General features: G+C 41.5%; 1 protein-coding gene across 7 annotated transcripts in view; it reads left to right on the top strand.

Moving 5' to 3' along the window:
- The window catches only part of USO1 (USO1 vesicle transport factor), a 35457-nt gene that overhangs the window by 22719 nt on the left and 970 nt on the right, over positions 1–11768 (top strand). For all 7 annotated transcript variants that reach the window (XM_069778779.1, XM_069778757.1, XM_069778748.1 and 4 more), the window contains 10 exons: positions 2742–2852; positions 3514–3632; positions 4027–4208; positions 5187–5308; positions 6327–6465; positions 7754–7917; positions 8512–8601; positions 9396–9482; positions 10310–10408; positions 10881–11096. In XM_069778779.1, the coding sequence (XP_069634880.1) occupies positions 2742–2852; positions 3514–3632; positions 4027–4208; positions 5187–5308; positions 6327–6465; positions 7754–7917; positions 8512–8601; positions 9396–9482; positions 10310–10408; positions 10881–11096 (1329 nt within the window). The remainder of the gene's footprint in view (positions 1–2741; positions 2853–3513; positions 3633–4026; positions 4209–5186; positions 5309–6326; positions 6466–7753; positions 7918–8511; positions 8602–9395; positions 9483–10309; positions 10409–10880; positions 11097–11768) is intronic.

The raw sequence follows: 11768 nt of genomic DNA, 5'->3' as shown, positions 1-11768 counted from the left end.
TAGAAAATAGCAGTGTGGGTTTTTTTGTTAGAGAGGCTGTTCAGGACTGTGTGGAAACCCTTAGGCAGAACATCTTGATTTGGCCTCAGAATAGCACGCAGCACTTGAGAATAAGCGTGGTTTGCCACTGCTTCCAGCAGATAAGGTGTGCTGTAAATGCCGGGCCGCACAAGCAAAAGTAACTGGGTTTTGAACAAGGTAAGTGACACTTCTATCAGTGTTCTTTTAAGAAGCATGAGGTGTGCCAATGTGCTTGTAGGGCAAGGCTGCCAGTTACAGCTGTTATTCCCAGTGTGTATGAACTGGCTAATAGTGTTGGGACAGTAAGAGCCAGTATTTGTAAATGTAAGTGAGGGGAAAAGGGTTTCCAGTGTTGCTTGCTTGTTCTGTTTGAAGCAAACTTTTTTTTTTGTTCAGCTAGGGGACAACTGACTTGATCTTTTGACAAGGAGTAACTTGGCATGACTGATGTCTTTGTGCAGATAATGGGTGCCATAGCAGTTTTGTCAGTAATTGAGTCTGAACTGTTAACTTGGACTGATTTTGGCTGCTCCAAGGAACTTTTGTCTATCCCAGAAGGGTTAAAGCAGTGTTGCATGGGTGGTTACTGGGGGATTAAATGTAGACTGTCAGCAATTAAACTGGTTAAGTGTAGGCAAGTCAGGCATTTGTAGAAATCGCAGCTTGGTGGAGTTGGTCAAGCCAAGTGGCCTGTTCCTAGAGACTAAGGGTGAGCATAGGGAGGGTCATAGATGATTTTCTGTATGATGTTTTAAGACCTACGATTTGTCACCTTGTGTCTTAATTCATGCTTCACTTGAAGACTGGAGTGTGAACACAGTTCTTAGCCTTACCAAGTGGGTTATGAAAAGTGGTGAGACAGCTTTTTGGGCATCCTGTCTTGCCTGTGTGGGTAAACCTGCTATATGCTAATGAGTATCTCTTAAACATGTATTGTCGTCAGACTGTTTTGGAAATAAATGTCACCTCACAAGCATAAATTTGCAAGTGTTGTGCTGCATGGAAGTCATTAACTAAGTACCAAGTACAAGGTAGGTAGGGGAAATGCACAATGGTGATGGAGAAAGGTAGATGAGCCAGTCCAGAGTAAAGGAGAGGGCAAGGGGACAATAGAGTTTGGTGGGGACTAGGCAACTGGCAGCGAGGCCTAGGTCAGTGGAAACCAGTTTTGGCATTCAGCTAGAAGGGTAGCAGCAAGGAAGATATGTGTGTTAATACAACAGCATGACAGGGTGACAAAAAAGATAAAGACCAACCTACAGCAAAGGCTAAAGAATGATTGCTAGTAGGATATGTAGTACTCACTGGGTCTCTGGAAGTGGTGACAAAGATAATGATGAAAAAGGGCCAGACACTTCCTTTCCCACGTGTGCAGCATTAGGGATGGGTGCCACAGTCTTTGGTATCTGTAAGCTGTGTTCTCCTTTAAGAAGATGGTTTTATCTTAGTGATGGTGATATACTGGAGCAAATCACAGCACGTCAGAAGGAAGTCCTTGAAGGCAGTCTCTTCAGAGCTTGGTATTTTCTTTCAGAGTTGCTAGACTTAGTTCCTGCCTGTCTTGTGGTCTGCAGTGGCAGCTGGGTAGCTGGGAGCCTGCTACAGAAGAGCTTCTTGCCAGGCTGCTGCTCACTGGCTGTTTCGATGGGTAAACTGGCGGATTCAAAGACCTTGGGGGGTGGGGGCCTGCTTTTTTTTAAATGCTTAGCTTAAGTTAAAAACAACACTGCCTTCAGCTCTAAAGCATAGGGATTATCAAGAGACAAGGATGCAAGTTCAGTGTCTCAGGCACAGATAACTCGCAGGCACAGACTCGTTCTTTGTTGGTGGTGAATACTTCTCTTGCCACTGTCTTGATCCCTGTGACCACTTGTTCCAGTGTATTTTCTTGCCCCATTTTGAAGATATCCGAGCAGCTCTGCATACCTCACCTTGCCTTTGAGGCTCAACTTTATCTTCCAGTTACTTTACCCACTTTATTAGGTGCTTGTGTGAAGCTTAGTTGTCCATGCAGGGAACATTTTTCTTGGTTGCCTTCTGAATGTTGATTACTGGAAGAGACGTATGCTTGTCGCAACACTGGTGTGCCCATGATATCTGCAGCAAAGACAAGGGGGACAGAATTGAGAAGACAGTCAATTTGCAGATGAAAATGATTTTTTTCCTAGTTAACAACACCAAATACTGCAGTTAGCATTCCTCTTGCTGGCTTAATGTACATGTTGTCTGAACCAAAAGCCGCTCCAGTATTATCCTTCTTTGCTTAGAAAATAATACTAGGAACACATGGCAATTTTTAGTCAGCAGGGGAAGTCTTAGTGATGCATTTCTTCCTATATGGAATCCTTACCTGACTTCATTTACACATTGTTCCTTCTTTACAAGGGTTGTGTGTATGTTCCTTCATTTTATCCTAGTATTAATTTTAAATGCAGAACTAATTTGTTATGATTTTACATTGATGCTAATTTGCATTGAGTGCTATTTCACATCTGTGTTTGTTTTGCTCTGAAAACAGTTAAATATGAATGGTTTAATGCTTGTTTCATCAAAGCACTAAAGCTTTTTTTAGTATAACTAACTAATGGGTATTTTGAAAGACATGACTTGTTTTTAAAATGATGAGGTAAAAGCGGGTGAGTTGTGAGTCAGTACAGCTTTTTCTGGTGTTTTAGTCCTTTGCTGTGGAATGATAACGATGGGAGGTTTTATTCTTTCAGGGCAGCAAAGTACAGACCAGGGTTGGACTACTGATGTTGCTTTGCACTTGGCTAAGCAACTGCTCGATTGCTGTCACCCACTTCCTTCACAATCCAGCCAATGTACCTTTTGTATCCTTGACCTGCTTGCAGAGTAGAACTGCTTGTCTAGAAATTACTTGGATTATTCATGTTCAAGTTAAAAGTTTATCTAGATCAGTTTGCAGGGATAGTGCATGACATAAAAGAAAATGCACTGAGGCAAAAGATACAACAAGCCTTTTGTTGACAGTGCTCTGTGTATGCTGACCTGTCTATAAGGTGTGCATGTAAATTACAGTAGAAGACTATATCATTCTGCCAGCAAAGTGTATTTTTTTTATTGCGACAAGCCCATGGATATTTTTAGCGTGACTTACGCTTATACTGAAGAGGTAGGACGAATGCTTCCTACTTGAAGCTTATTTCTGTGCTTGCTTTTCAGGAAAACAATCTGCCTAAAGTATATATGGCTAAACTGTCACCTTATGTAAACCGACAGTCTGTTTTGGAACAACTAAATCTCTTTGGTTAAGCGGACAGTTACTGAGAAAAGAAATTTCAGGGAAACCACCGACTACCCAGGTCCTTCAAAACAGGAGCTAGCTTTGCAAGGGTTTCATCAGCTATTTTGCCTGCTTCATAATGAAGCTTGGTTTTACATGTGAAAATAATGTTAACTGGAATTTATACAGGGAGAAGTATGTTACATGTGCTTATGAAATACCTCAAATACCCTTAACAAGAGCTCTAGCTCACAGGGCAGATAGCTGAAAACCTTGGAGAAGAGGAGCAGCTCGTCCAAGGCCTGTGTGCACTCTTGCTTGGCATTTCCATCTACTACAATGACAATTCCCTTGAAAACTATAGGAAGTAAGTATGATGCAGAAATAGGAGGACTGTAGGGAAAGGTTCTGTGACTGGCAGATGGTGGTTTACGAGGCTTTTAACTGACGCGGTGTGGTCGAGAATATTTGGTTGAATGTTTTCTATGCATATTCCTTATGGGATGCAAAGTAACTGACCCACCTCTTGCGAGGCAAACCAGATAGTTGTTTTGCATAGAGCCTCCTAACCTGTGTATTTCTAGGTTGAGAACAGATGTCAGTGGCAACTGAAAAATTCTATCTTGAATGCGAAGCATCTAGTGCGGTTAAGACCTGATACAGATAATCAAGAGTTGTAACTGCAAAAATGACCTTCAGGGAAGGATGGGTTCACCTCTTTTGCAGTGTTGCTCTGCTATTGATTTGTCTTTTCCCTTTAGAGAGAAGCTGAAACAGCTGATTGAGAAGAGGATTGGCAGGGAGAACTTCATTGAGAAGCTTGGCTTCATTAGTAAACATGAACTTTATTCTAGAGCTGCTCAGAAACCACAACCTAGTTTTTCTAGCCCAGACCACATGATGTTTGATCATGAATTTACCAAGCTTGTAAAGGAATTGGAAGGTGAGAAGTTATGCTTATTTCTGTAGTTTTTGTGAAAAACTGGTGACTGAACTACTAAATGTGCTGAATGTAACCCTCTTAAAAGTAGTGTGATGATACTACTAAAATGGAGTGCTCTGAAAAACATGTTACAATGATAGCTGTAAGTAATCATATACCTATGCTCGGAGTTCAAGTATTTAGTAAAAATACTCCCAGTAGAAGCCCATAATCAGGGCTCGTACTAACTGGATAACTGGTTATTCTTAGGTGAAATGATTCTTAAAATATGCTGCGAGTTGCCACAATGTGGCCAAGAGGTGTATTTGCCTGTGCTCACATAGAGACTGAAGTACTGAGCACGTATGATAGTCATAGAAGGTTGATTCATGGAAGTATGCAATCTAGGTATTTGCTGCTTTGAACTGATTGATTGAGAAAAATTATGAATGCTGAATTTCCTGGCTCGTTAGAAAATGATAGGAACTTCATTCAGTATTTTCTGTTAATCACAAAAGAGACAAGTTGTCATCATCCTTAACATCTAAGGTCCTGTTTATTAATATTGCCCAACTTAAACCAGTCTAGAGAAGGAAAAAACCTTGAAGCAGCTATGGTAAAGACGGTTTGTTTTGCCCAATCACATTCAATCTGCACGTTGCCCTTGTAGTTCTAAGTCCTTCACTTATTTGCACAACCACTTGGGCAATACATGCAGTGGAGCCATAGTGCAAGTAAAACACACCTTTTTGGACAGGAAGGACTCAAAATACCCACTTGCTGTTCTGAAAGTGTGTAAAGCAGTAAGTGTGCAAACATTGCTATAAAAAATTTGCCATTTCCTATTTTCTTAAACCTGTTTGTGACAATTGTTTTTTCTAAAGTGCACATTGAATTGCTAAATGCTATTAACTTAAAGTGGGTGAGGCTGTGAGCCTGTTGTGAGGGCAAAAAAGATATGGGAACTGGGCTTAAGTTGACAGAAACTGTTTTTGACAGGTGTCATAAGTAAAGCTATTTACAAGTCTAGTGAGGAAGATAAAAAGGAGGAGGAGGTCAAGAAGACATTGGAACAGCATGACAACATTGTGACTCACTACAAAAAAGTCATCAGAGAGCAGGTAAGAGGGAGTTATGCTGTACATCTGTCTCCAGAAGGTGTTTGTTCTGGCTTTCGGATGCACTGCAGTGCAGCTCAATACCCGATGTTCCAAAAGAAGTAACAAGGAATCTAGCAATGCAGAAACACTTCTAAAAACACTTAAGCCAAGTTCTGGTTCAACTGAAATGTCAGTGTTTAGGATACTGATTAAGTTTAGTTCTTTTCCTGGGGTACCTCTGCTTTTTGCTGTGTTCAAGTGTTTCTTTTAAAATGAGTAACTGGAGAACTTGCAGCCCTTTGCAAAGGGTTGTAATTCTCAGTTCTGTGCTCTTACCTTTGAAAAGATGACGGATGAAATGTGGCTGAACGAAGAAATGAAGTTTGTCAGTGAAGTTTCGGTATACCTGCTGTGGCTGGACTCTCAAAAATTTTTTTCTAATGGTAGTTCACTTGTTTTGTTGCCACAGCTTAGACTGAGTAGAGGAGCAAAGCTAATTAACTTAAATTGCTACTGGGGAACTGAAGCAGGTGTTTTTAGTTTAGGGATCTGGAATGGACACAGAGTATAGTGGTATATATGGAATTAAGGGGCCCTTCGGAACTGCCAGTGAGGCTTTATTGAACATGTGATGACTGCAATTACCACGACTTCTTTAAAGACTATTGAAGTGGACCAAATGCATGCAGGCTTCAGTGTGATGGAGAAAAACTAGCGACATCAGCTTCCATATATTTCCTTTTTCTCTCTTCTGCTGTCCCTGGTGTGGGGATGCTGGAGGTCTCCGAAAGATTCAGAAGGCATTGGTCTGGTGTGACAGGCCTCTTCTGTCTTCCCCAGGCGCTTTTTGTAGGAATAGCTATTTAGGTTTGTGTGAGGCTTTTCTGCTAACCTGTCACGGGTAGCACTGACAGTATCACAAACCAGTAACACGTAATGATGGAGTTAGGGGTTTTTTTTGTCTTTATTTGCCTTCCTGACAGTATTGTATTCAAAGTGTTATTACTCCTAAGTGTTTTTTTTTCTTCTCCTGCCACAGGACCAGGAGCTTGAAGAATTGAAACAACGAATTAACACTTTAACGTCTCAAAATGAACAGCTCCAAGCAACAGTTACACAGCAAGTGTCACAGATCCAACAGCATAAGGACCAGTATAATCTCCTGAAAGTACAACTAGGTAGGCTTCAGAAAGAATAATAAAAAATAATCTTGCTAGTGCAGACATCTTTTGTGATCTATGGCAAGCTATGGAAAAACTCAAGCAGACAACCTTCTGTCACTTCAGGCATGCTGTTTTACGTTCTGCAGCTTATGAAAACTTCCCATAGAGATAAAATAAACTTTTTTCAAGTTGGTATTGAGCATTGCAAACAATTTGGTTTAAGCATCAGATTTGCTCCATTACTAAAAATACTAGGTTTTGCTTTAAGTGCCTTTAAACTTACAGAATAAAGCACAGTGAGAACCAAGAGGACATCTTGAAAATGTGAATGAGGTATAATTTGTTCTTGCTTTGTGCTTAACTCTTGGGTCTCTTGAAATAACATTGGTGTTTTCTGCAAGATCTGTTTGACAACTTGAGCTAGGGCCTATCTGCCACGCAGGTCTGTTCATGGGGAAAACAAGCACCTGAAGAAGGCTGCTCTAGACCAGACAGTTTACTTACATGGACACATAGAAATATTGGGATTAGCAATAGCTTCTGACCTGATCTGGTATCACTTTGGTTGCCTATGATGAGAAGAAAAGCCCTTCCTTGCCACCCTAGCTGCTTTCCTGCAGGTGTGCCTGCTGAGGGGTGAGAGCTGCAGTATGAACTGTTGGCTACTAGAGAGCTGCTGGTAGAGGCTTTGTACACCTTTGTTTTCTGAAGTTAGTCTGAAAGAGTTGTTGCCTGTTCATAGTTAGAACATGAAAGGATGGGTCACGGTATGTGCTGAAGTTTGGGTCTGTGAAGGAAGAAACGATTTAGGGAAGAACTGCAGTATGGCAGATGTGCAAGATGGGGCCTGTTACTGCCACTAGAGAGATAGCTAACTGAATGCTTACATCAGGACAGTATATTCAAGTTATTCCAAGGTCAGGATGCCTGATAAGCTGGGTATGACATGATTTCAAAAAGTAATTCTGCCTTCAGGATTATTTAGGATTAAAAACATAGTAGGAAACAATTGTCCTTCAGAATGATTTCTCTGTGAACTTAACTTGGATGAACTGAATGACTGGAGCAGCATGCAGGTGCAGCTGCAAATATGTACTTGAAGGTATGGCAAATTAGAGCTCTTTATTTAGCTTTTTGATGGAGAGTTCTCAAAATACTTTGCTTTGGTTCTCAATTTAGAATGGCTTGTATTGCCCTGCGGAGTGGGAGAAGGATGGGCAATAATACTTTAACTGATCTGTTTGAAGCTAACTTCCAAATGATGTTGGTGTTTGTGACCTTAGTTATAAACTCTGTCCTTTAGGAAAGGACACTCAGCATCACAATTCCCACAGTGATACGTTTCAGATGAATGGCATTCAGACGGAAGAAGTGAGCAAATTGAAAGAGGAGTTGGAAGAATGGAAAACCAAGCATGAACTGCTGCAAGGGCAGTTAAGGGAAAAGGATTCTGTGATTGAAAAACTGGTAAGCGCTCTAACTGTCTCAACAGAACTTGATGCAGCTTCCAATTCCTGTTTTCAAATGTAGTCTGCCTTAAGCTGTGAAGTCCTCATAATGGCAAGCAAGCAATCATGATTGCGTGCTAGTAATAGGAAATATGGTGGGAGGTGGCTTGAGCAGAGCCTTTTCTGTTTCATGGTGTTCCCAAGAGTTATTTGTGCAACTGACTTCTTGTAATGTAGAATCAGTGTTTTTTAGCATGTTTTGGGTGGGGAAAAAAAGGTAGGTGTCTCCTAGGAGCTTAGTGGTGGTGATGCCTAAGATATTTATGGTGGCCTGCTTGTCAAAATGCAGGGTGGTGCATGCTGCTTTTATTTTGTGCATGTCTTCTGCATTTTAATTAGTGAAAGATGCTTTTGCATCCACCTTAGAGGAGACCATCCAGCTGCTCTTGTGTAGCTAGAGAGCTTCATGATTTGCCATTTCTTAGCCTGTTTGCACCATCTCTGCTGGGAACTTCAATCATGCAAGCAAGCACACAGTTTGCTTTGTGTTCGGACAGCATGACTATATTTAGTCTGTCTGGTTCTATGGCTGATTTTCCTGTTGCTATTACAGAAGTCTTCACAGTTGGAAATAGGAACAACAGAGCAGTCTTCACAGACCAGCAAATCTGGTGGCTTGGAGCACAATAATGAACTACAAAAGGTGAAGTTGTTGTATTTCAGCAAAGCTGCAGTGAACAGTGGTAGCTCGGGATGGGAAGGGAGCTTTGCCAAACTTGAGGGAGGAGCATGGATTCCTGAGAATGTTGGTGTTTTTAATGGTGTACCTTCATGTGATGATGGTAGTAATCTTGGAGCATCAGGATTATGCATCCAAAAATGAATCAGTTGTTTTCGCTAAGCAAGATTGAGCCAGCAGAAGACACTGCAGCTGACTCTTCACACTTGCAAAATCTATCTGTTTATTCGTTGCAAAACATACCTTCAAATGTTGATAGAACAGCTTCCAGGTGTTAGATGTATAGCATAGAGTAAGTGTTTAAATATGTGCAGATTCAGTAAAGTAAGGTAGCTCGTGCTCAAAAAATACTTAGTGGAGTTGCTCTGATGAGACAACTAATAATGCCTAGATTGGTTAAGTCATGATGGGTTTCTGCACCAAGAATGGTAACGTATAGAGGATGCTAATGGGAGTGCTAGTGGTGTTGAAACACCTTTATAAACATGACTGTGGCTCAGACAGGTGCCTTGGTTGGGCATTCCAGAGAAAAGAGTTTGTAAGAGCGGGGTGGAAAATGGTGCATGTTGCTGAATTAGTTGTGTCATCTTGAGAAATGGTTGCTGTGCTCATTGAGACAGAGATGCACTTTTCCTCTCTTGTATGTTAGTATGAAGCAGTTAGTCTGGTAGCATTTAACTTAGGAAGAATTTAATGTGAATAACTACCTTGCTTAATCAAATTAACTTAAAAGTATGTCTTGTCTCTGTTTCCCAAAGGAATTAGAAATGCTCAGGAGTCAGATACAACTACAGTCTGCAGAAATCTCTAAGCTTCAGATGGAGAATCAAAAGCTACAAGTAATGGTACCAGTGAACAAGTTCCTTATTTTCTCTTTGGCAACTAAATCTTGAAGACTTGCTTTCCTGCTTATGCTGGGCAGAATATCAAGTGTTAAATTCATTGTACAGATCATTTGAGAGAGGAAGGCTTTTTTTTAACACTTCTGCTGTCAAAGTCTTAGCTGGTCTGATACAAGGTGCCATTGCATGTGTGTTGGCCCTGTGTGGCCATAAGGCAGAGGCACATTTAAGTGTTCTGTGCTGCCACCAGTTGTCAAGACAACCTCGTTGCCACCCTACAGCCTACCTTTCCTAGAGCTTTGTCTTAAATGTAGTACAACTGGAGAAGAAATTGTCTTGAATGTGTGCCATGTTGCAGTTTCAGCTGTAAGACAGTTGCCGTGTTTTGAAAATAGTAACTTTGGGCAGGGCTGGCTGCAACTAAACTATTGCTGTTTTTAGTAGTCACAAAGATTCAGATACTTACCCTAATTAAAAAAAAATATCTTTGGCACTTAAGAAGCGTCTGAATGAAGGCTGGTGGTCTGTAATAGGGTCTGCCTAGACAAAAAAAAACCTTACAGTCTCTATTTAGAGTGCAACTCCTATGAAATAAGGGTTGCACCTTGTGTTCTCCTTTCTGTGTGCATGTGCCTTATGTATTGAGACCCCAGGAATCACAGATCTGTTTCCTAATGCCTTGCAGTGCAGGATGTATGTAACTACCACACCTTGGATATGCTGTAAGAAGAATATGCATTTAAATTCTACAGCTGATTGTATAATGTCATAGCTTGTTGTCTTTATATGTGAGACAATCGGTGCTCTGATACTGAATTTCTTGTCCACAGAATACAACTGCAGATCCTGTGTTAGGAGACAGCAGTGCAAGAGCAGCAAACAGCTCTGAATTGGAGGGACGCCTTGAGCAAGAAATAAAAGAACTGAAGGTTGGTAGTGGGTGAGCACCAAATGAAGGCACTTGATACTCAGCCATCAATTAGGGCGACTTTTACAATAGGAAAGGCTTTGGGTGGAAGTGGTTTGTTTCCTCAGCATCTGAAGTGTTTCAGGCTATGTAGGGAAAGCTGGGTGCATCTCCTCCATTTTTCACTTGGGAAACGTAGGCCTTGTCTGCTTTAAAAGAGTTTGTAAGGACAGTCTACGAAATAGCTTTACTGTGACATGGACAGTCCAATTGGGCTGTGAGGAAGATAGTCACTGTTAAGACATCTACCTACCTTATTCCTGGTGGGTAGTAAGGGGAGTTTGGGTAAGGAAGTGTGTGGGAGCAAGGCCACAGGGCACTTCGTGGGGTTGGAGCTATTACAGGTAATATATGGAATGTGTTTGTAGGAAACAAGGCTTTAGCTGTTCCTATGCTTATGGTCTAACTTGGTGGGGGATTTTTCCTGTTGCCAGAGTGAAGTCAAAGCCCTTTCTGAGGAGAAAGAATCACTAAAACAGCACTTGGATTCATCTAGTAGTACAGTTGCTATCTTGCAAGATGAGAAAAGTAAACTTCAGCAAGAAGTTGCAGAATCAAAGAAAGAACAGGATGATCTTCTAGTGCTTTTGGCTGACCAGGATCAGAAGCTATCTGCACTGAAGATCAAATTGAAGGATCTTGGTGTACCGGTAAGCAAAACAATGGGTTAAATGAGTTCTCGGGTCCAAGGAAGGTCTGAGCAGTCTGGGTATGGCAATACTTGATCCACTAAGTCTGGTGAGGCATCTTCCTATAAATGGAGGGCTGTTAAATCTACCAGGGTTGCTTTCTCAACTTATATTGGCAGCCACCAATAAAATATGATGGCTGCCTCTTGAAAGAAGTCTTCAGCTTGGGTATGTTGAGGGGTACCTGCCAAACGAACACCTGTGAGGAAAAGAAAGTGTCATGTATGTGTCTGGAATGATACCTGACCACATGCCTGGCCTTGCTATGGTTTATCCTGGCTGCCAACTAGAAAGCAGGTGATGGCCTCGTTACAATCCTAAGGGATTGTTCCACAGATAAGACAAGTGATAACTAGAAGGCTTTAGTCTGCTTCTTAAGCAGCAGTGTGAAATGTCAGAGCAGTTTCTGGGAGCCTTGTCTTCTGGGTGGTTTCTTGGAAGAATCCTTGTGACTCGCAGCTGGATGTGTGACTGGAAGGTGGACAACAAGCTGTTGTGCTGCAGTTACTGTGGCTGAACACGGGGCTTGAGCCTGGGTTTCCTACTGGGAGACAATTGTATTGTCTTTTATGTAGTCCTTGAAGGATTACGTTTAGTTAAGTCATCTGGTTTAGCTTCACCTGCAGGAATAGG

This window comes from Haliaeetus albicilla, chromosome 1, assembly GCF_947461875.1.
Source record: "Haliaeetus albicilla chromosome 1, bHalAlb1.1, whole genome shotgun sequence".
In the NCBI taxonomy this organism is placed as follows: Eukaryota; Metazoa; Chordata; class Aves; order Accipitriformes; family Accipitridae; genus Haliaeetus; species Haliaeetus albicilla.
The sequence above is the reverse complement of the archived record's forward strand: the minus strand, read 5'-3'. Positions and strand labels throughout refer to the sequence as shown.